This window comes from Tiliqua scincoides, chromosome 3, assembly GCF_035046505.1.
Source record: "Tiliqua scincoides isolate rTilSci1 chromosome 3, rTilSci1.hap2, whole genome shotgun sequence".
Classification (NCBI taxonomy): domain Eukaryota; kingdom Metazoa; phylum Chordata; class Lepidosauria; order Squamata; family Scincidae; genus Tiliqua; species Tiliqua scincoides.
The window spans coordinates 236,404,410-236,428,284 of NC_089823.1; the positions used below are offsets into that span (position 1 = coordinate 236,404,410).

The following is a 23,875-nucleotide window of genomic DNA, read 5'->3' on the forward strand; positions in this document are numbered from 1 at the left end:
ACCCCCATGTGAGGCGAGGCAGGTGTGAAGCGAGGCCGTGTGAGGTGAGGTGAGGCAGGTGAGGCAGAGCCTCCCCACAGGCAGTCCTTTGAAAAGCGCCACCACCGTGTGAGGCGAGGTGAAGCACCGCCTCCGGAGTCCTTTGAAAAGCTCTGCCGCTGCTGTGTGAGGCAGAGCCTCCCCACGGAGCGCGAGGCAGGCGCCTGAGGCGCGGCTGAGCCTCCCGCAGCGGCGCGAGGCGGGCTCCTCCTCAGGAGTGCTCTGCCAGCGCCCGCCTCCCCGCCCAGTCGCCCGGGCAGGGAGCGGCAGGCCGGTGGTGCCGCGACCGCCCGTGACGGGGCCCGGGCGCCCCCTGCTGCCGGCGCGGCCGCCGCCCGCTTCCCCCTGGCGCCGCCCAGCGGCCCGACCTCGGCGGCGGGAGCGTCGCCGGCCAGACCCGGCGCGGGCAGGGCAGGGCAGGGCAGGGCCTCTTCCCGGCTGCGGCGCGGCCTCGGAGCCGCCGGTGAGGCAGCCGCGCCGCCCATGGATGTCACGTAGCCGCCTCCGCCCCGCGGCCTCCATGGCGGCGCCCCCCGACGTGGCCTCGGCCTCCAGCTGGGCGCGCTTCCGCCCGCGCCACCTCCGCCTGGGGCTGGAGCTGCGGCCCGACGCCCGCGCCCTGGCCGGCTGCCTCGTGCTGGAGCTGCGGGCGGAGGCGGCGGAGGCCCCCGGGCCCGGCGGCGGCGGCGGCGGCGAGGAGGAGGCGCTGGTGCTGGACGCGCACCCGGCGCTGCGCGTGGCCTCCGTCGCCCTGCGCGCCTGCCGGGCCGGCGAGGAGCGCTGCGGCTTCGCCTTCGCCGCCGCCGGAGCCCCCGCCTGGGACCCGCCGGCCGCGCCCCGCTGCCCCTCGCCCGCGCCGCCGGCCGACCCGCACCCGCACCCGCACTGCCCGCTCAGCACCCTCGCCCTCGGCGCTGCGCCTGACCCCCGGCCCGCGCCCCGCCGCCCGCCCGCGCCCCGCGCCCCGCCGCCGCCCGCGCCCACCTTCCCCGGCCCCGCCGGCCCCGCGCGCCCGCTGCCCTTCCGCCTGGAGCCCTTCGCTGACTTCGGCGCGGCCCTCTCCGTCAGCCTGCCCGCCGCCCTCGACCCCCGGCAGCCCTTCCAGCTCATCGTCCGCTACACCGCCGTCGACGCGCCCGCCGTGAGTACCGCGCCCGGGCGGGCAGGGGGCGCTGGGGGAAGAGCCGGTGGGGCCGCTCCAGGAAGCCTGCATGGGCTGCTCAGCCCCAGGCCACAGTCCTGGCCTCGCTGGCCTGGCCTGGCCAACGGAGTAGGCCCGTTGACTGCGGTGGGGCTTTCCTCTGAGTAGACATGCAAAGGGTTGCCATCCTTTACACGCTTACCTGGTAGTAAGCCTGTTGACTGCGGTGGGGCTTTCCTCTGAGTAGACATGCAAAGGGTTGGGCTTTCACTTCCTGGGCTTCATGGTGCAGCTGCCAAGCAGGGTGTCCAAAGCAGGTGGCTTGCTGGTCAGTTGCTTTCCTCTCCAGGCATGTGATGGACAGTTCCACAAGTTCTTCGTGCAGGTGCAGATCCCCAGAGGCATCCAGGCACTGACCAGACCCAGCTGAACCTCCAGTAAGGTGGTTCAGGGACCTGCAGCAGGTGGGGAGGCAGGCAAGGCAGAGCCTCCCCTCTGGAGCTACCTGACAAGGTGAGATAGAGCCTCCCTAAGCTTTGCTCATGGTTTGAGTGTGCTTGAGCACCTCACACAGTGGCTTTTGGTGGGGAGGCTCTGCCTCACCTATCTCTCCACCCACCACACATCCCTGAGGTGGTTGCACCAGGTGTCTTCAGGCCACTTCTCTTGCTAAGGCTGGGGGTGGGCTGCAGTCTGAGAAGGGCAGTGAAGGTCCCAATAAAGCAAACTCCCGTGTAGTGACCAAGTGGGGTTTTGAACCTGGGTCTCCCATGTTCACATTTGCTGGTTGTCAAATGGGGTTCCCAGGGCTGGCAGGCTCCCTCCCTCTTCACTTTGGCCACTTTGTTGTAGCACAGGGGCCAAGGCGATGACTCCTGTTCACATCTGGCCTTTGTGATGAACTTACTGGGTGGTAGGCAGGTTGCCCCTACTTGTCTCCACTCATCAGCTGCAGTATGGGGATGATCACACTTACCATACAGGCTGCTACATTTTTCTGCTCCTGTATGTTATATGTTTATGTCTTACTGATGCTTTTGTGACATTTTTTCCTGCTGCCTCTGATTTTTTCTGTTTCATCACTGCATTGTTTATGTTGATGGTTTATGTCAGGGGTGTCAAACATAAGGCCCATGGGCCGGATGCGGCCAGCCGAAGCTTTTTATCCGGCCCTCAGGCTCTCAGCTGCTGATTAGTGCTTAGATGTTACTGCTAAAAGGGCAGCCCTCACAAAAATTGGGCTCTCCCATATCTTGAAATATGATAAAGATTTGTGTGTTTTCTCTTCTGTCAATGAATTCCTAAGTGAGAAAAAGTGCTTACTTTTGGTAATGAGTTGTTTAATGACATCACTTCCTGCCTAACGACATCACTTCCGACCCTCAGCAGGCATCATGAATGCCATTCGGCCCTCGGTATGAAACAAGTTTGACACCCCTGGTTTATGTCATTGTTTTTATGATCTATTTTTTATTTTATGTAAGCTGTCTTGGGCGCCCATGTTATTGGGGGGAAAGGCAGGCTAAAAACATATTAAGAAAATATAAGGACAACATCAACATAATACACATGAAGCACTTTATACACACAGAAAGCACTATACATTTGCTGTTGAGTTTTAGGTGTCTTGTGGAAATAAAATTTCCTGTAAGCATTTGGTGATTTGGTTCCCATGGTTTTGTAGCCTGAGTTTTTCTCTGCTGTTAGTCATCATAGTAAGTCAACTTGATAGTGTAGCTAATGTTGCCTATTTATTTGTATTGCATTTTTTTGTTTTACTGTATTATTGTGTTTCTATTATATTGTGAGCTGCCTTGAGAGCACATTTGGGTAAGTAAGTGGGATACAAATACCTGGGTAAATAACATTTTTATTTCTAAAAACAGTATATTAATAATAGAGAGAAATTATTCTCTCTCAAACACTAAGACTTGAACCCTAGCAAAGGAAACTGTTAGAACTTGGGTTCATCCAGTGAACCTGATTGCCTGTAAGTACATAACAAACAATAGAAAGGACTTTGACACTGAACAGAATTCCTTTTTGGAGTTTGTTGCCAAAGGATGCGAGGATCGCCATTAGCTTTGGTGGCTTTAAAACTCATGAGACAAAGGGTGCAATCCTTTCCAGCACTGGCATAGCTGTGCCAGTGGGGCATGTGCTGCATCCTGCAGTTGGGGGACAGTCATGGAGGCCTCCTCAAGGTAAGGCAATGTTTATTCTCTTTCCTCGGAGTTGCATTACCCTTATGTCAGTGCTAGAAAGTTGGTTAGGACTGCGGCCAAAACTGTAATTGCTCAGCCAGTCAATTCCTTTGGTTGTAATATCTAAGAATGGAACCTTCTCTAGGGGCAGTACAGTATACCTGATTTCCATTCTGTTTGGCAACTGCTGTTATCTTTTATTTGTGAGCTTCCCAAAGCATGCAACTATGAGCGTATTAGACTTGTTGGATCCTAGTTTGATCTGAACAGTTTTTAACAGAAATTCTAACAAAGGGTTTTAATGCATTGACAGAAGGAAAATATTGGATTTATGAAATTTCCCTTTTTTAGCTTGGTGCCATTGCTACATTTTCACCAGTATGAGTTTGGCACAGTGTCAGTCAAAGTGCTGTTTTGCCCCCAAACCCCTATACCTGCCTGTTTCACCCCAGTTTTTGCTAAGTTCCAGATGGCCTTTGGATAAACAGAAGCTTTTTTGTTCCTAGAGTAAATATATTATTAGTTCATTTCAGTGCCTGGAACTGTTTGCTTCAGTTGGATTAATAGATGATTAACTCTGTGCTTGAAACCTCTCCATAACTCAAGAGCACATATTCTATGGGGATCAATGTCATGTTGCAGCATCAAGGCTGCGTTTTACGGTGTCATGAGACATTCTCCATAAAGGGCCTCTCCCATGTGTTTCTATTTCTACTTTCTGCACTGGCATCGCTAGGGGGGTGCAGGCCGCACCAGGTGACGTGCTGTGGGGGGGTGACGCGCCACACGCCCCCACCCCCTGCGCGCTTACTAAGCGCACGATGCCACAGCCTCAAAACTGCAGCCGAGTTCCTGCCCTTCCGAACTCGACTGCAGTTAGATCTAGTGTCGTGCGTGAGCCTTGCGCATGCGCACAACGCTAGAGGCACCTACAGCTGAGTTTGGAGGTGCCTGCGAGCCCTTCTGAACTCGGCTGCAGTTAGATCTAGGGTCGTGTGCATGTGTGCGAGCCTCGCGCATGCGCACGACGCTAGAGGCACCTGCAGCTGAGTTCAGAAGGGCTTGCAGGCACCTCCGAACTTGGCTGCAGTTAGATCTAGCATTGTGTGCATGCTAGAGGCACCATCCACTGCACAGGAGGGGGTGCATTGCACATGGGGGTGACGCACTGGCCTCCCGCACCGGGTGACGCAAAGCCTAGTGACACCACTGCATTCTGTTACCAGCTATGCTCCAATATTATTTATTGTATGCACAGTCCTGCTGCTGTGGTCAGGTAATAATGTATAAGCATAAAAATATCATCCCCAGGATAACAGTTCACCACGCTAGGTTATTCCTGAACATCCTTACCCCACCCTTACCTTGACATCCTTACCTTGATAGAGAGGGTATTAGCAGTGCTTCTGAAATATGTTCAGGTTTTGACTGTAACAAACTTTATTTTGAAGACTGAGGGCAGTGGTTGCCAAATTTTTTCAGCTGGTGGCTCACTTGGCCGTGGCTCCGCATTAGGACTATAATCCTATGCATTGTATAAGGTGGTGGTTTTTTCAGGGTGTGAAAAACACTGCGAAATGCCTACAGAAATTGGGGTTTGTGGTGAATTTGGAGAAGAGGTCCCTGATACCTGGTGCATCTGGGAGTCCAAATAGGCACTAGGTAGTTCCACATGTCTGCATCAGAGGGGAGGCAATGCATGTTCTGTCAAGCGTGCAACAAATCAGATTGCTCAGGAAGGTGGACTTCATGTCTCTGTCTCAATTAATAGACATGATATATCCTGCCAGGATGCCATGGAGTGGACAGGGTCCCCCACAAGACCTCTCCAGCTCCTCCTCCTTCCTTTTCAGGAGAAGATAGCCAGATGGATACACAAAATCATGCAGGTTGTCAGTAAGATGAGAGAGCGCCTCAAATGGTGGCTGGTTAGGGCCATGACTAACCAAAGAACATCAGAAGAGCCCTGCTGGATCAGGCCAAGGGTCCATCTACTCCAGCTTCCTATATCTCATGTGGCCCACCAGGTGCTTCTGGGAGAACATAAGACAAAGAGCTGGGGCAGATCCATGTAGAGCCATTGGTAACCAGACAACAGCAGAGTAGGTAAGTATAAAATATCTTTATTTACCTCTCTGTTGCTGCCTGGTCGCTTGTTCCAAAGCATGCAGTGGAGGCTGCTTCAGGGCCATCCCAGGATAGGATTGAGCTGCTATTACCCTAACTCAGTGTTCCTCAAACTGTGGGTCGGGACACACTAGGTGGGTTGTGAGCCAATTTCAGGTGGGTCCCCATTCATTTCAATATTTTGTTTTTAATATATTAGACTTGATGCAACCACGTTATGTGACTACATTTGGGGAAATGTTACAGTCCTGTACTTTTAACAAGCTACTATGTATATTCCTTTAACAATGATAGTCAATGGGACTTACTCCTGGATATGTGTGGGTAGTATTGCAGCCTAGGATTGTTAAAAATGTTCCTGCTTGATGATGTCACTTCTGGTCATGACATCACTTCCGGTGGGTCCTGACAAATTCTTATTCTAAAAAGTGGGTCCCGGTGCTAAATGTGTGAGAACCACTGCCGTAACCCTTGGGAAAACTAAATTTCTAGGAGTTACAGAGGGTCTTGTATTGTCCTGTTGCTCTGCTGTGCAAAGCACCAGGGCAGGAGAGACATCCCTTTTTTCTTCAAACACATGGGCCTTTTCATTCTTTCCTCCTAGCAACCCAGTGGATAGATGAGGCTGAGAAATCAGGGCTGATCATGTGCAACATTAGGAGGATGTATCCTTATATGGTGGATAAGTTTCTCTAATCTCTTTGCCATTTGAGCTGATGTGGCAAAGGAAAACGTACTTTTTAAAACCTCTTTGAGCTTTCTAGTTGTGTGACTCAGGGCTTTTATTGTTCTTTTCTTGGTAGGAGAGGAAGCCATGCTTGTTGGCCAAGTTAAAAAATGAGACAGTGGAATGCCCTCTTCTCTGTGTGGCGGCTTGGAAGTCTGCCCGGAGCTGGAGACCTCTGTGACATTTTGTTAGAGATGTTGTCATCATTCTGGATTAATTTTCATCTGTTTCTGCACTGCACTCCAGACTGTTCTGCTTATAATTGAGACAGGCATCTGAAGAGTGTTTATTTTTCATGCTATTTGGTACAGAGCAGGGTGCTGTATGGAAAGGCTCATGCTTGGAAAATCCCAAGTGTATGACTGCTTGGCTTATTAGTTTTGCAGCCTGGAACCCAAATCTATCTCAAATTAGCAAGGTGGGCACCTTTGAATTCTGCAGATTGCCCCAGTGTACTTGGAATGGTCAAACAAGTAGATAGAAAGGACTGATTGGCTACTGGTGTAGCTACACCATACATACAAATGTGCTGATGGGCAAGATTGGTCTAATTTGATGTCTGTGGAAAAATCTGACTACCCAATCAAATGCTGCCCCTGCACCAGCACTGGGTGTCGCAAATATGCTGTAAAGCACTTTGTGACACCCAGGGAGTAAGGGGCACTGGCAGTGAGGCTTCTGCTGCTCCGTCGATATCACAGTCAGACAGTAAAACAAACAACGTTTAAAAACAAAACATTTACAATCCAGCATCTGTAATAATTAAAACGAAATAAAATTTAAATTCATTTCAGAGTGACCCAACATTAATATTTTTTTAAAATGTTTTTGAATAAAATGGTGCTGTCTTGTTGGCAAAACGTGGACAAGGATGCAGCTTGGTGCTCTTTTTTAGGGTAGCGAGTTCCACACGGAGGGCACTTCATTCATTTGTTCTAACCAGTCAACGAGGATGTGCAAAGCCAAGTTTTAGGTACATACCTTGGTGGGTGTTCTTCCCCCATCATATGCTAAAGGATACTGATTGGCTGATGATCTCTCAATTCATCATACTCTCATTGAAATATATATTTGACCCTCTCTGTTTTCATGCTGCTTTCTTCCTTTAAATTTCTGTCATTTTCCTCATATATTCCTTCTTGTTTCTTCAGATCTGGTGGCTGGATCCAGAACTGACCTATGGCAACTCCAAGCCATTTGTCTTCACTCAAGGCCATTCAGTGTGCAATCGCTCTTTCTTCCCTTGTTTTGACACACCAGCTGTGAAATGTACCTATTCTGCCATTGTCAAGGTGGGTATGCTGCTTAGGATTCTGTGGAGAGGAAAGCCTCACTTGAGCTGTTCTGAGTCTATAGTGCACTGATATGGTTTAAATTTACAAAGCAAGCAGGCACGCTCAGCATATTTTCACAGCTAAGAGATAACTAACCTGTGTTGAGTGCCTCTGTGGAGCACTCTTGTTTTAGAATGGAGAAGGGTGTAGCTCAGTTGTACAGTGCATATTTAGCATGCAAAAGGTCTCAGATTCAATCCCTGCTGCCTGCAGGCAGAGTTGAAAATGATCCCTGAAGATCTGCAGCAAGTGCAATTAAAAGAATAAAACAGTATAATAAAATAAAGCAGTGAAGGCATACAAGCACAGAAAGACAGCAGCATTGGTCAATAAAAACCAGCCAGACCATAAAGCAGTAATTCAGACCATCTGTATGACATGCTGGAATGCTAAGCAAGTAAGAAAAGTCTTTCTGTGGCACTGGAAGGGCATCAAAGTTGGTTCCAGAGGAACCTCTCTAGGACGTGTTCAATATGGGGCACCACTTTCAGAAAGTAACCTAACAGCTGCATTTTGTACATACTGAGGTTTCCAAGAAATCTTCAAGAGCAGCCCCATGTATAACACATTGCAGTAGCATGTTCTGGAGGTTGGCCTGGCCACTTTCTCTTGTACTTCTGTCCAGGAGATGTTATAGCTAGTGGAAGGTGCTGCATGCTACAGATTCCACCAGGACAATGATGGAATGTGCAGAATTTGAACATATCTACATACATAGACCCAGCCCATACAGCAATCCTATCAGCGTTTGCACATTGTGTTTTTCAGGCTCCTGAGGGCATGCATGTGTTGATGAGTGCTACCCAAAGTACGTATGAGGAGCAGGAGGGCGTTTACCAGTTCTACATGGAATATCCAGTCCCTGCTTATCTGGTGGCACTGGTCGCAGGAGACCTTGTGCCTGCAGACATTGGTCCTAGGTAAGCTACCTTGGCCTGCTTTAGCTGTGTTCATTTGCAAAGCTGCTTAGAATTTTGTAAGCAGGATGGGTCAGCAAAACAGTTCCTGCCAACATGTACTGCTGCCCTGTGCAGCTTGTGCAGTGCTGACAGTGGTGCTGCCAGGCATCTCTCAAGTAGGCCTTACATCTACATATTCTCATAAGAACATAAGAACAGCCCCACTGGATCAGGCCATAGGCCCATCTAGTCCAGCTTCCTGTATCTCACAGCGGCTCACCAAATGCCCCAGGGAGCACACCAGATAACAAGAGACCTCATCCTGGTGCCCTCCCTTGCATCTGGCATTCTGACATAGCCCATTTCTAAAATCAGGAGGTTGCACATGCACATCATGGCTTGTAACCCGTAATGGATTTAGTGAATGGTTCAAGCAACTTCCTCATGAGGAAGCTGCTTCAACTATTCACTAAAGAGGCTATGCTATATCTCCAAAACTAGATGTGAAAGGGCAAAACGGATGCCATTTTTGTAATTGGCACCCCAAATTCATATCAAACCACCATAAAGTTTGGGAAAAACTTTTCTGACCCTCAATTTTGTAGGCCTGTGTTATGTGACCTGTGTTTAATCAGCATTTATCAGGCAGTTCACTTAAAAACTAAAATCGTATGTGGAATTGTATTTGGAAATGCAACATTTTAGAGTAGGGTCACAAAATTACTGGTAAATAAAGTTAATCCTGGATCCAGTGTGAGGTCTTTTGGTTGACTATTGCTTTTTTGTAACAGGAGCAGAGTATGGGCAGAATCGTGCCTTCTGTCAACAGCTGTCAGCAAACTCTCGGGTAGGGTTGAGCGCTGGCTAAGTGCTGCAGAAAGTCTCTATGGGCCCTATATATGGGGAAGGTAAGTTGGGAACTGGGGAAAGCTTAATTAAATATAAAATTATTAAGCATATAGAAGAGTGAGCTTTGCTGAAGGTAGAATCAGCCTGGGTTGTGCAAAGGTAAGTCCTGGTTAATTAATCTTCTAGAGCAGGGGTGTCTAGAGTTTTTGGCAGGAGAGCCACATCAGCTCTCTGACATTGTGTTGGGGGCGGGGGAAAAAGAATTAATTTGCATTTAAAATTTGAATAAATTTACGTAAGTTTACATAAATGAATAAAGGTCTTGCAATAGCTCAAGGCCTATAAAAAGGCTTTGCACAAAGTAAGGCTGGCCTTTCCTTTGCTGCTGCTGTTGCAAGGTCAGCAGCAAAGTTCAAAAGCAAACTCGGTAGGCAAGAGTGGTGATCGTCTGCAAGCTTTATTCGTTGCCAGCAACGGGCCTCTCAGGGACTCCTGTCCAAAAGGAGAGAGCAATGGGAGCTATGTGGGAACTCCCAGCACTCGAAGAGAAAAGCATTGTTCCGGTGTGTGTCTCTATTTATATAGCATTTTGGCTTCTTTGTGTGAAAATCTCACACTGTCATTGGCTGGGGTTATGACATCAGAAATGGAGGCTTTCTCAGGATTGGTCACAGATTTAGAAGCATCTGATTGGTCAGTTTCAAGTTACAGATTCCATATAAGGCAAATATGTATACAAAAACACTGTTTCCAACAACCACTAGGTGGCACAGTTTACTTATTTATTACAGAAGTAGTCTAAATTCCTTTCTGTTTGGTCATTTGTGGGCTTTCAACTTCTGTTTAAACTAAACCTCTGGTTTTCTGTAATTCTTAATATGTATATAAACTTATTTTTTATACAAGGCAAACTGAATTCTTATTGTAAATAAGGATTTTAAGAGACTTTCCTCTTTATTTTAATCAATTCTAGCCCCTTCAGCCAGCATTTACCTCTTGACAGAGATTCTTAGGCATGTTTGCTAATTAGGGGTTTCTCATATTATCTTGTTCCTGTCCATTTGATTTGCAAGTGTCTGTATTTCAGTAAACATCTCTGCTTGTCCTACAAGATAAACTTTCTCATTAAAATGGTAGTACTATCTCTTAACCTGTGTATAACCTATATCTCTTTCCCAATTAATTGGTGCAGCTGCTTCCTGGCTACTTATAAATCTGTCTTTCCTGTATGTTATATCTTATCTCTCTTTGAGTGTACCTCTCTAGTTCCAATTAAAATTAACAAGCTGGACTAAAAGTCCTTTGAAGAAGGAAGAGAAGTCTTGTCTGTGGGGAGTTGTTTTGCTCACATTCCAGGTCTATGAGCTTGTCTGTGAGGCTTCTGCTAAGGTTGCAATTTGAATTACATCTGAGACTTAAGCAGCCTTAATGGTCTAATTTAATGGCTTTTTACTATTTTGTGTATTTCTTTACTATTATTAACAGTTAAACTCTTTACTATGCCTTTATACATATATTTTGATTATAATTCTAAGCAATAACTATTAAGCATTAAAATATTTGGCTTGCATGCTAACTGTGTGATCCTTTGACACTTCCATTATGCTCTGGTGTGTTGCCTTTGTGTAATTAGCCTTAAACAGCTCTCCCAGTGCATATTTTGGAAAGCCTGTTGAGTTATATTTTAAAATTCAGCATGTTCTCTGTTCAAAAGCCTGAATGTTTCAAAATACAAAAATCTTCTTTTAATGTGCTTTCTCTGTTCAGAAGCAGGCATTCAAGCTTGGAAGTGTATTTTTAAATGAAACTACTCTGTTCAGCCTGGCTTCATTTATCATACTAATTAAGCCCGACAGCTGGGAATTCTAGCTTCCTTCACAAACAGTGGTTTAAAGCTTAAACTCTTATCTGATGTCTTTGACATTTTAGTTAAAAACATTCCTTGATTTACAGCTTGCCTGTTGTTTGGGTTTGGAGACAAAAACCAGAACAATGCTCTCTAGTATTGAACATATAAGCATTGCTATACATATTAACACTTTCTTATTTCTTAATATTTGTTTGTTAAATGCATAACATTTTCCTTATTTCTTAAACATATAAACTTAACTAATTCACCCATAACATTGCATTAACATTATTAACATAAGTAAACATAAATGATTAGTAAAAGCAAGCAGGAGGGAGTGTGTGTCACTCCCAAACTCCTATGTCTTTATCTGCTTGGAAGGCTGTCAAAGAGACATTCTTCTGCTATCTCAGTAAAACTGCCAATTAGCCTGCACTTTCTACAGACTGAGACCAAATATGCTTCTTGGCTTAAAATTTAAACATGTGAGCATAATTTGTTTAATTATCTTATTGCCAATATTTGTTTATGCTAAGCACTATTGAGCTTGTATAAATTTTCCCATTAACTGCTAAATTAATAATATATTTTAATTGCATAGCATAATCACTTGCTAAGTTTAATTTTAAACATATGCATAAATGGCTGACTTTTATTAGCCTGTATCACTGCTACTGCATCACAGACGTGAAACAGCAAACAGTGGAGGGAGCCCTCATCCCACAGCTCACGCAAGAGGTCAAACAGTCGCCCTCACACTGAGAGCAGTTGCATCAAGCCGGTGTGGGCTCCAACAAATCTCTGGAGGGCCAGAGGCTCATTGGAGACTGGGGGCTCCCTGAGGGCCGCGTTGAGAAGCCTCAAGGGCCACAAATGGCCCCAGGGCCGGGGTTTGGGCACCCCTGTTCTAGAGCAGTGAGTGGTTCTCAAACTTTTTTGCACTGGGACCCACTTTTTAGAATGACAGTCTTTTCGAATCCACTGGAAGTGATGTCATGGCCGAAAGTGACATCATCAAACAGGAAAATTTTTAGCACCCCTATATGTCAAAATCAAATCAATTAAGTAAATTAAAAGTTTACAAAGTTAAAAAATTATTTATAATAAAGAACCCTCCTCCCTCTCTCAAGCAGTTGCTGATATGTTAAAAAAAAAAATCCCCAAACTTCCCAAAGGCTGCAGTCCTACTCACTTACCTTGGAGTAAACCCTTTTGACTATCATTGTTAAAAGCATATACATAGTAGCATGTTAAAAGATTTGTTACATTTCCCCAAATGCAGTCATGTGCCATGGTAGCCTCAGATCTAATATATTAAAAATAGAAAATGCACATTGAAATGAATGGGGATGCACCTGAAATTGGTTTGCGACCCATTTAGTGGGTCCTGACCCACAGTTTGAGAAACACTGTAGAATCTACAGCAGTGGTTCTCAAACTCTTATAGAAGCTCAAGAGCTGCTGCCTGATTTATAAATGCCAAGGGTTGTGGCTGTAATGATGTTTGGCTAGCAGTTCTCCCCCCATTAGCAGCTTGTTTAAGCCTTGATCCACATAGTCTAATCTGCCCTGTCAGTTTCGTGAACCACCCAAAATAGGGTCATGATCCACTGGTGGGTCCCAGGCCCACAGTTTGAGAATCAGTGTTCTAGACATAGAATCTCAGCAGTCGTGGATAGAGGTGATCCAGTTGACGTAGTCTACTTGGACTTTCAAAAAGCTTTTGACAAAGCCCCTCACCAGCATAGCAGTCTTGGAATCTGAGAGCAGGTCCTTTTATGAATTGGTAACATTAAGGAATAGGAAGCAGGGAATAGGAATAAATGGGCAGTTTTCCCAGGGGAGGAAGGCCAAAGTGGGTTCCCCAAGATCTCTGTTGGGGCTGCTTCTCTTTAACTGGTTCATAACTGAATGATAATGGAGAAGCACAAAGGTGCACAGAGTGGTTTGCGACCCACTTGGTGGGTCCCAACCCTTCCTTCCTGTATGTTGTCACATACTGAGAATTCTGACTCCATAACTACTGACCATCTGATCATTCTCTCACCTGTCCTTTCCAGGTACGACATTGTGTTTCTTCCTCCCTCTTTCCCTATTGTTGCCATGGAAAATCCGTGCCTGACCTTCATAATCTCTTCCATTCTGGAGAGTGATGAGTTTCTCATCATTGATGTGATCCACGAGGTGGCCCATAGCTGGTTTGGCAATGCAGTCACCAATGCGACATGGGAAGAGATGTGGCTGAGTGAGGGGCTGGCCACTTACGCTCAGCGCCGGATCACCACTGAGACCTATGGTAAGCCACAGGTTGTCTCATAGGGTGGTCAGTGTGTCCAAGACCCTGTTTTCCCACTACTTCTGTACATTGCCTAGGCCAGTGGAGGAGGCAGCTTGTTTCAACAGTGCGCTTGTCACTATTAGCAGGGACTTCTGTACTGCTGCAATTCTGCTGTGAAATGGACAATACCCCACCTGTTGGTGTGTCTGGCAGATGTTGTCCTGGGACTTTTTGCTCTTGTGGCCACTCCCTTTTAAACATGCTGAACAAATTAAAACTGGACTCAGAATCAGGTGGTTTGTCCCCAGTTAAATAGAATCAGATTTGTTCACTTGTTTAAGCAGGATCTGAAACCACAGTTTGAAGAGGTTTTATGGTCCAGCTTAGAGCTCACCTTTGTTCTTTAATGATGGCTCATTTCCGTGTGGCTGAAGCTTGAGTGGGAAGGTAATGCCAGAGGTGGGGGGCGCACTCTCAATGCTGACAACGTTACAGTTGTCTTTGTGTATATGCTGCTTTTTACTAGAAAAGTTCACAAAGTGGTTTCCATAACAAAATATGTGAAAAGATGGCTCTCTGTTTCCAAAGGGCTCACAATAGTTAAGAATAAACAGATGCCAAAAACAGCCACTGGAAAAGACGCTTTGCTAGACTGAATAGGGACAGTTGTTCTCTCTCCCTGCTAAATACAAGAACTACCATAAGAGGTGCACCTGAGAACACTTATTAAGCGACAGACAGAAGCCAAATATTTAGCTGCAGGTGACTAGTCTAAATAAATGCAATTTTCTTTGGTGGGAGGACAGGTGCTGCTTTTACATGCCTGGAGACTGCCTTCCGTCTGGATGCCCTCCACAGACAAATGAAGCTCCTTGGGGAGGACAACCCTGTTAGCAAGCTTCAGGTTAAGCTGGAACCAGGTATGTTTGGCCTGGACCTCTGTTTTTGTAAAACCAGACAGGTGTGTGTGGGGGGGGGGGGGGAGCTTGCTTTGGCTGCACATGTAAAACGTGATTGTGGCTGCTGTAATCTCATTCTGAGGGCCTGAAATAGCTAGCTGAATTTTGGGTCAGTTCCACAGCAGGAATGTCATGTCACTGGGAGAGATCAAGCATTAAAATATTACTGCATAATGGGCCCTGCTTGTCTTTTAAATGTCACTTTAAATCAGGGACAGCGAATAAACTTGCCTTACAGGATATGTTGCTGGTTAATTTGAATTTCCTGACACAGCCCTTTGGCATTTACCCTTCCCTTCTCAGTAAGGATACTTAGCCTTTTGTAATTCTCTGTGGGATGGTTTTCCCCCCTCAAACAAACTGAACTCAGTGCTTCTCACAGCAGCTGCTCAGTGTAAAAGAGAAACTCATACCACTGTTGATTAATGAGGAATTATTGCAACTCCACATGTTAACATGCATTGAAGGTGTAGATAAATTAACCTTTTAAATCTAACCTGATTCTATGACAAAATGATTATAGTATGCTTTATAAAAAAGTCATATTCAGTATTTTGAGTATGCCCTTTGTCAGCATTTTTGACAGATTTTCAAACAAAATGCGCCTGAGCGGGGACATGATTGAGATGTATAAAATTATGCAGGGGGTGGGTAGAGTGGATAGAGGAATGTTCTTTTCCCTCTCACAGAACACCAGAACCAGGGGATAGTCGCTAAAATGAGTGTTGGGACAAACAAAAGAATAGCATGTAATTAGACTGTGGAACTCCTTGCCACAGGATGTGGTGATGGCATCTGGCCAGATGCCTTTAAAAGTGGATTGGACAGATTTCTAGAAGAAACATCATAAATTTCAAGCCATAATGGGTATGTGTTAGGTTCTGGTTTTAGAAATAGGCTACCTCAGAAGGCCAGGTGCAAGGGAGTGGCAACAGGATGCAGGTATCTTGTTATCTTATGTGCTTCCTAAGGCATCTGGTGGGCCACTGTGAGATGCAAGAAGCTGGATTAGATGTGCCTTTGGCCTGATCCAGCGGGACTGTTCTTATGATTCTCCAGCGTTTGTCATATTTTACTGTCTATAAAGATTATACTGCATAATGGTCTTTCATACCTAACCAAGTGCTAGCCCAAAATTGCTTGACAGTAGAAAGTAGATTTCCTGAGGGAGATCCAGGCCATTGCTTGTCAAGATTAATCATTCAAAAGCCTATCCAATATACTCCAGTGTCCTGGCCTGTCTATGTGTTCAGACAACCTACCTTAATCAACTTCTAATAGCTCATACAGCCCACATAAAGTCAAAGCTGGGGACAATTTGTATGAACCAGTGGTGCTACCTGGTGGAAAAATGGAAGGGAGCTTGACTTGTTTTTCACGTCTCAGGTTCGTATTTTATATTGAGGATTTACAATCCCCTCAGAATCCACTTTTTCTTAAAGTATTTGGCATTCCCAGTTGTAACCATATTCAAGTACACGGAGCTGCATGTTCACCTTTGCTTACCCATGTGTCTCTCTCTCCTCCCTTTGTCATCTTCCCCACTGACTGTTTTAGACAGCTAGCCCATTGGGGGGAGGGAACTGTCTACCTTTTGTTTATCAGCTATTACTCAGTGCCATGTCCATTAATGGAGCTGCATCAGTAGTAGTTAAAATAAAGATTTGAGTGGGGAAGAAAAACGTAGTCCAAAGAAACTTTGCTTGCATTCTTTCTCACTGCCTGACCCAGTGCCTTCCCTCATCCAGGTGTGAATCCCAGCAACTTGATGAACCTCTTCACTTATGAGAAAGGTTACTGCTTTGTTTACTACCTGTCTCAGCTCTGTGGAGACCCAGCACACTTTGATGCCTTCCTCCGGGTTAGTAACCTGGGTTTCAGGGCTAGGGTGTTAACCACATGTGTGTATATTTCAGTCCAACTATATAGGAAGAGAGAGTGCCTATCAGCTTGTTAGTTTTGCAACCCAACAAAAAGCAGGTCACAATCCTCTGGTGGGTCCTTACCCACAGTTTGGAAACCACTGCTCTGGAACATTTGTTCCCTGCTTTCCCTGCTGATAATTCCCTGCCTTTGTTATCTTACCCTTTTCCTTGATGCTTCTCAGTTCCTAAATCCTGTACGGGGCTGGGGCACCTTCCTTATGAGGAAAGGCTATGGCATTTGGGCCTCTTCAGCCTAGAAAAGAGGCGCCTGAGGGGGGACATGATTGAGACATACAAAATTATGCAGGGGATGGACAGAGTGGATAGCGAGTGCTCTTTACACTCTCACATAACACCAGAACCAGGGGACATCCACTAAAATTGAGTGTTGGGAGAGTTAGAACAGACAAAAGAAAATATTTCTTTACTCAGCGTGTGGTTGGTCTGTGGAACTCTTTGCCACAGGATGTGGTGATGGCGACAGGTCTGGACACCTTTAAAAGGGGATTGGACAAGTTTCTGGAGGAAAAATCCATTACGGGGTACAAGCCATGATGTGTATGCGCAACCTCCTGATTTTAGAAATGGGTTATGTCAGAAGGCCAGATGCAAGGGAGGGCACCAGGATGCAGGTCTCTTGTTATCTGGTGTGCTCCTTGGGGCATTTGGTGGGCCGCTGTGAGAAACAGGAAGCTGGACTAGGTGGGCCTATGGCCTGATCCAGTGGGGCTGTTCTTATGTTCTGTTTTCTGTCTCCCTTTCAGGCCTACATTGAGAAGTACAAGTTCACTAGTGTGGTGGCCCATGATCTGTTGGACTCTTTCCTGACTTTCTTCCCAGAACTGAAAGAACAATGCATTGAAAGCAAAACAGGTGGGAAGGAGCACAGCAATGACCTGATCTTATGCCCATCCGATACACTGGCATAAGATGACAACCCACTCAGTCTGTAGAATTGATGCAGTTGCCATTTCTCACCAAGAAAACTTATATGTGGCAGCTATGGGTTGGATAAAGGGTTTTTTTTTTAGGAAACCAGAAACTGTTAATTGCATTTTCTGAGTAATTTATCATTATCAGCTCTGCTGAACTCAGAAGCCCCACCCAGAGGTGAGGTGGCGCCCAGACTAAAGGGATGGGCGTTCGTCCATATCTGCGGTTTCAGCTATCTTCTGGGGGTTCTGGAACGGAACCCCTGAGGATAAGGGGGCACGCCTGTAGTAGTAAATGCTTTCCTGAACAACCAGGTTTTAATTAACTGCCTAAAAGATAGGGCAGTGGTTCTCAAATGTTATAGCACCGGGACTCACTTTTTAGAATGACAAACTGTTGTGATCGACCAGAAGTGATGTCATCAATCTGGAAATGATGTAATGGCCAGAAGTGGCATCATCAAGTAGGAAAATTTTTTATGCCCCCATATAACCTAATCAAATCAATTTAGTAAATTAAAAGTTTACAATTAATATAAGTTTAAAGAACTTTCCTAACCCCCACCCAAGCAGTTGCTGTTCTGTTTTTAAAAAAAATTTCCCAAACATCCCAAAGGCCACAATCCTATCCACACTTACCTGGCAGTAAGCCCCACTGACTATCATTGTAAAAAGCATATACATAGTATCATGTTTAAAGTAAAGATCTGTAACATTTCCCCAAATGCAGTTGCATACCATAGTAGCGTCAGGTATCATATATTAAAAATATAGTATTAATAATAACTGGTATTTGTATACAGCTTTTCTTGGTCATTGGATTACTCCTTTGACTATCCAAGGCAGTTCATATAGGCAGGCTTTCTTTAAATGCCCTAGGCCAGTGTTTCTCAAACTGTGGGTCGTGAGCCAAGTTAAGGTTGGGTCCTCAATCATTTCAATATTTTATTTCTAATATATCAGACTCGACACTACCATGGTATGTGACTGCATTTGGGGAAATGTTACATGCCTGTACTTTTAACAGGCTTCTATTTATATGCTTTTAACAATGATAGTAAATGGGACTTATTCCTGGGTAAGTGTGGATAGGATTGCAGTATAGGATTGCTAAAAGTGTTCCTGCTTGATGTCACTTCCGGTCATGACATAACTTTGGTGGTTCCTAACAGATTCTCATTCTAAAAGGTGGGTCCAGGTGCTAAAAGTTTGAGAACCACTGCCCTAGGGGTTTTTTACAATCACAAAGAAGTTCTAATCATTCAAAAACAAACAACATTCCAAATGGATCTTTCACAGTCTGATATAAATTCTGGCTGTGGTTGCCTCCCATGCTGACTGACAAACAGCTCCTTTTCTCTCGCCAAAGGGCAGCAGAGACAGCTTCTTCTCTTTTACCAAAGAGTAGCTGGAATAGCTCAGCTTAGCTTGTCAGTCGCTTCTCAAGGTCACAGAAGCTTCTGGTGATCTCAAACTGATGACTTTTGGATGTTACCTTTGAGCTTAATGGCAGTTCTACTCTCTAGACCAGACCTCTTGCCCAAAATACACATTGAAATGAATCGGGACCCACCTGAAATTGGCTCCTGACCCACTTAGTGGGTCCCAACCCACAGTTTGAGAAACATTGAGCTAGGGGAATGGATGCCTGACTGACTTCCAAGGGGAGGAATTTTGGAAGCCCAGTGCTGGATTTGCATACTGCATAAATGGGTATGTTGTATACCTTCCCAGCAGTCATTTGCTGACTGACAGACCAATCCTACGCATGTCTACTCAGAATTGCCATTGCGTTCAATGAGACTTACTCCCTAGAAAGATTGCATAGGATTGTAGCCTGATTCAGTTTAGCAGCAACTCGATTGAAACTCATGTATGGACCCAAAGCCCTTTTTGCATCTGTCTAAAATTGTGATGTTCTTTGCACTTTGTCATGAAGCAGCAGCAATCTCTTATGCTGGCTCTTGGATGTCTCTGCTAAATAAAGAGCCTCTTCCTTTTTTAAGGAAATTGAGTATGACTGAGGCCACGGGGGAGAAGATGGTGCTGGTGACAGCAGTAGCATCTTTGGGACCAAATCATGGGGCAGGTGGAGTGAGCTAGCAGTAGCTATAGGGAGGAGAACATAAGAGTTTTGCTGGATTAGTCTAAAGGGCCTCCTAGTCCTGCCTTCTTGCTGTCTCTGGAAAGTCCACAAAGCCCTCTGGCCACTGTTACAGGCCCCCAGCAGCTGCTGTTCTGTGGCATCCTGCCTCTAAATCTGGAGATTCCAGCCAGTCACTGATAGACTTTTCTTCCTTTATCTTATTGCAGGACTAGAATTTGAACGCTGGCTGAATGCAACAGGTCCTCCTCTAATTGAACCGGACTTATCTCAGGGATCCAGTCTGACCAGTCCAGTGGAGACGCTTTTCAGCCTCTGGACTATGGAGCCTTTGGATGCTCTTGCTGCTGCTGGCAGTGTTGACATCACAAAGTGGCGAACATTCCAAACTGTGCTGTTCTTGGACAGATTATTGGATGGGTCACCACTGCCTCATGGTGAGTTTTGTGGAGTGGGCAGGTCAGAGCTATGTTTGGCAGTGCCCACTTAGATCAGAGTATCTAAGACCCCACTTCTACTTGTGGTGTTTACATTTTCCATGTAAGCTAAGTATATGATTGGGGGCTAAGCAGTGGTGTAGCTAAGGGGAGGAGGGGCTACAGAAGTGCCAGCCAGAAACCAAAATGGAGTTAGGTTAGACTGCACGTGTTGGGAAAAAGAGGACATTTATAGCACTTGGAAGCCCAGCATTCCCTCTACAGCTGTTTGAGGAAATGGTGGCAGTGGAATTCAACACTGAGAGAGAGAGGCAAACACCTCAATACCTTCCCTTGGAATAATGGGGAGCGTAACCCCTGACGCCTCCCTGCATCACTTGCCTCTCACTCGGCATCTGGTAGTGCTACTGCTTCCCACAATAGTTGCAGCGGGAGTGCTGGGCTACCAGCATTTCCTCCACTGGCCATTGGAGGAGGAGGAAGAGTCGGCAGCAGGGGTGACTGTGGATGCTGAGGGAGAGAGGATCTCTTTGTGTTTGGCTCTGGTTGGGTCTGACTTGCCAGTTATCTAGGTAGGAATAGCTCCTCTCCTTTATGATTTCTCTGTTTCTAGTACCAATCACTCTGCTGCCAAGTCGTAACTCTCTGATGTTTGATTCTCAGAGGTAATATCAAAGCTCTCTGAAAGCTACTCCTCACAGTTGGACAGCATGAATGCAGAGATTCGCATCCGCTGGCTGCAGATCATTGTCCGCAACGACTACTATCCTGACCTCCACAAAGTGCGGCGCTTTTTGGAAAACCAGGTACTGTCTGCTGTGGGGGAGGAGCCTCACACCTCTTGGGACATGAGATTTAGGCATGAGTCATGAGATGTTCCAACAAACCAAGGAACCCCTGCAACTTGGCCAAGTGTGTGATGCAGTTTGTGATGCTGAGGCTAGGGGGAGATGGAAATGTGAGAGGAGGGCAGCAGTGCCCAGAGCAGGGGGGAAGCGTTGCCTTTTGGTGCAGGGTTCATCTTTTTCTGTTTGCTTTGCAGATGTCTCGGATGTACACGATTCCATTGTATGAGGACCTTTGCACTGGCACTCTGAAGTCCTTTGCCTTAGAAGTTTTTTACCAGACCCAGAACCAGCTACACCCAAACTTGCGGAAAACTATCCAGCAGATCTTGACACAGGGCTTGAACCCTCTTGTAGCCGTGGACTCTACAGTTGTCACTGCAGATGCCCCAGCTCCTGGGCTGGAGGAGAAACCCTCAGAAGCTGCAAATGGTGCCATTTCTCTCAGGGACGTGAATGTGTCTGCTTAGTTTGCCAACAGTTGCAGGATGTTGAAGGTGGAGGAACAGACAGGAAGGAGGACATTTTGGCAAAGTGCTGCCATTTAACCCTCTGCACTGCAGCTGTCACTGCTGGGGGACTGGGTTTCTTGACACTCCCCCCCCCCCACACACAAAAAAAATCCAAGCGTATGTGCCTTCATGTGCCTGATGTGTTGGCACAGCCAGATATCAGGGATGTAGATGTATCTCTTCCAGCTGCAAATGGGAACCATTTCGGGATGGAGCTTTTGAAGATGCATCATGGAGGTGAATTCCAGGGTGACTTTTGTTCTCTCGCTGCAAACAGAAATAGTTCTGTTTCAGGCACTTGGGTGGTGCTATGCCCTCTGATTCTGAAGAGAGACAAAATTGGCAGTGGTGTGTGTTGTGTTGCCAATGAAGGAAGAAAAAGAGATGATCAAGATCATGAAGGTGGGGCAGTCCTCTGCAGAGAATGGACTTTCTAAAACCGAAAGAAAAGGGGTGGGGAACATGTTTTATTTTGTGCTCTTTACTGTGTGATTTTGAAGGTGGAAAATCTTGAACAATGCAGAATCTCTTTCTAGCAGCATCTAGATGGTTAGGCATACTTGAGGAGAGTTCGATAGCCTCTCACACTTCAGCTCTGACTTGTCTTTCTGCTTTGCTGGAAGTTGGACGCTCACACCCTGCTAAACCGCAATGGGGTCAGGGTTCAGTTTTCTTGAATCCTATTACAGATTGAAGCCTTGGCCTTCCTTAGTGCCTGAGGTGCAGCTGTGAAACAGATGGGGAGATGTGCTCCTCCTGGCAAAGTAATACAGGAGATGTGTGGGCAAGCAGGGACCCATTCCACCAGAAATTTTCCATGTTTGGTATTGTGTAACTTCTGCTTTTTTTTAAGAGGCCAGCTTAAAGAGAGGATCCAGTTAGATTGTATCTCTGGCCTCTGCGGCCATAGAAACCATGGAGGTGGTTTTACTGGGTTGAGATCAGGTGATTTTTGTGCCCAGAAGCTTGCACCTTGCAGAAGATGTGTTTTAGGCTCTCTCCAGAGGAAAAATGAGGCCGCAGCGGACTTCCAAATTGAATGCAGTCCTTGTGTTCAGAGCCAAGCTGCCCACTCACTGTGCCGGGAGGAAAGGCTCTTGCCCACTCACAAGAGCTTTTCCTCCCTGACCATCAGGTGGAGAGAGTTCAACTATGCAACATCCATCTGATGCAAACAGGCAGCAAAGTTAGTATTTGTCAGAAGTGAATGGGGAGGGAGGGTTGCCCTGTGTGAGACCCTAGTGCATCCTTCAGAAGGTGACCAAAGATGGGCAAAATGGTGTTGTGTCAGGCTGTCCTCTGAATATTTAGGGCGGTCTGTGAGCAGAAGAGAGCTGATGGTTGACTCTTACAGTAAATGACTCTGTAAGGTCTTTGAAGAGGCTTCTAGGAAACGCTGGAAATAGTCTTGCCGCGGGGGAGGGGTCCACAGAAACAGGGCACATGCTTTATGCACTGCATCCATCTTTAGGGAGGCGAGGGTGCCCAGCAACTTCTTTATGTGCTGAGCTGGGGACACTGGTGTATGCCACTGCAAGGAGGAGACCCCTGTTCCCATGCACTTCGGGCCAGGCAGTACATTGGCACAAGTGAGTGGGAATTGGCAGTGGTTCCTGGGTTCCTTCTCATTTCTGGTTTGCTCACATAATCTCCCCTTCTTGTTTTTGTGAGTTTTCCTGGCTGCTGCATAAAGCAATCTGGGAAGGGGCTGTAGGTGTTGCTCACATGACCGGCCTTCGCACTCAAGAATGATGCTTGTCAGTTTTGCTGATTGTAATAGAAGGGGACTGTATCATGGGCACAGCTACATTTTAGCCATACTTTGAGGTGTGTGTGGGGAACCTCAGGCTGGAATCTGAAAACTGTTTACCTCTGCATGCAGGTGGAGGTGCTTGCTGTCAGCACAAGTGTTTTTTGTTTTTTCAATTTGTTGACTTATGAATTTTTTTCTTCCTTTCATGTTAGCCTGAGACAAAGCAATAATGAACTCAGGCATCAGAAAAATGCTCCCTCTGTGTTGTGATACTTGAAGTTACAGCAAGCTTTGCTCTCCTTTGTAACCGGGATTAACCTTCATTTGTGGGGAATATGTTGAACTTTCTGCCCACGTACACCTGTGCCATGTTGGTAATGGTGCAAGGCTTACCTCACTTGGCCTGTAGCACCTTCTGACACCAGTTCCAGCCTGGCAGAGAAGCCACAACCATCAGTGCCCTCCTCCCTCCCTTGTTGCTGTTGGCCTTTATTTTATTGCATTTTATTTTTGCAAGAGAATGTATGCAACCCTGGTGGAAATTCTTTTTTTAAACATACATTGATGCCTTATGATAACATCATTGATAAATGTTGAATTCAGCTCAGCTTTGTGACGTTCTGAGGCTCTGGTTTGTCCTGCACTGTGCTGCCCCTGGGGTTGTGGTGGGGAGGGGCTTTCCAGATGCACAACAAATTTGCTGGAGGAGCAGGTTCCCAAGGAAGGGGCCACGGTGGAGAAGACTGCCCTGTGCATCTCTTCTTCCACTGGATAATTGGGGGGCACTAGAGGGCCCTGCCGGATGATCTCAGGGGTAGGGAAGTTCTTTATGGGAGAAGGCAGCAGTTCTTTAGGCACCCTAGCTCCAAACTGTAGAGTACTGATAAGGGGCAAGGTAAGCACCCATTATAAGCATGTAAGAAGAGCCCTGCTGCATCAGGCCCAGGGCCCTTCTAGTCCA

The 23,875-nt window shown here is 46.4% G+C and overlaps 1 protein-coding gene across 1 annotated transcript; it reads left to right on the forward strand.

The window, feature by feature from the left end:
- The first annotated feature begins 420 nt into the window (after positions 1 to 420).
- RNPEPL1 (arginyl aminopeptidase like 1) lies at positions 421 to 23,521 on the forward strand. The gene is made up of 12 exons (XM_066621949.1): positions 421 to 846; positions 988 to 1,180; positions 7,390 to 7,530; positions 8,341 to 8,492; positions 9,263 to 9,379; positions 13,230 to 13,465; positions 14,254 to 14,367; positions 16,155 to 16,267; positions 17,096 to 17,204; positions 19,577 to 19,804; positions 20,468 to 20,610; positions 20,847 to 23,521. Exons 1-12 carry the CDS (start codon positions 527 to 529, stop codon positions 21,117 to 21,119), a joined length of 2,139 nt encoding a protein of 712 aa, XP_066478046.1. The 5' UTR covers positions 421 to 526; the 3' UTR covers positions 21,120 to 23,521.
- Positions 23,522 to 23,875: the final 354 nt, after the last annotated feature.

Coding starts and splice junctions, on each gene's coding strand:
- RNPEPL1 (XM_066621949.1), top strand. CDS start 527: ATGTCACGTAGCCGCCTCCGCCCCGCGGCCTCCATGGCGGCGCCCCCC. Junction 847..987: donor TTCGCCTTCGCCGCCGCCGG/AGCCCCCGCCTG, acceptor GCCCCGCCGCCC/GCCCGCGCCCCGCGCCCCGC. Junction 13,466..14,253: donor GATCACCACTGAGACCTATG/GTAAGCCACAGG, acceptor GTGGGAGGACAG/GTGCTGCTTTTACATGCCTG.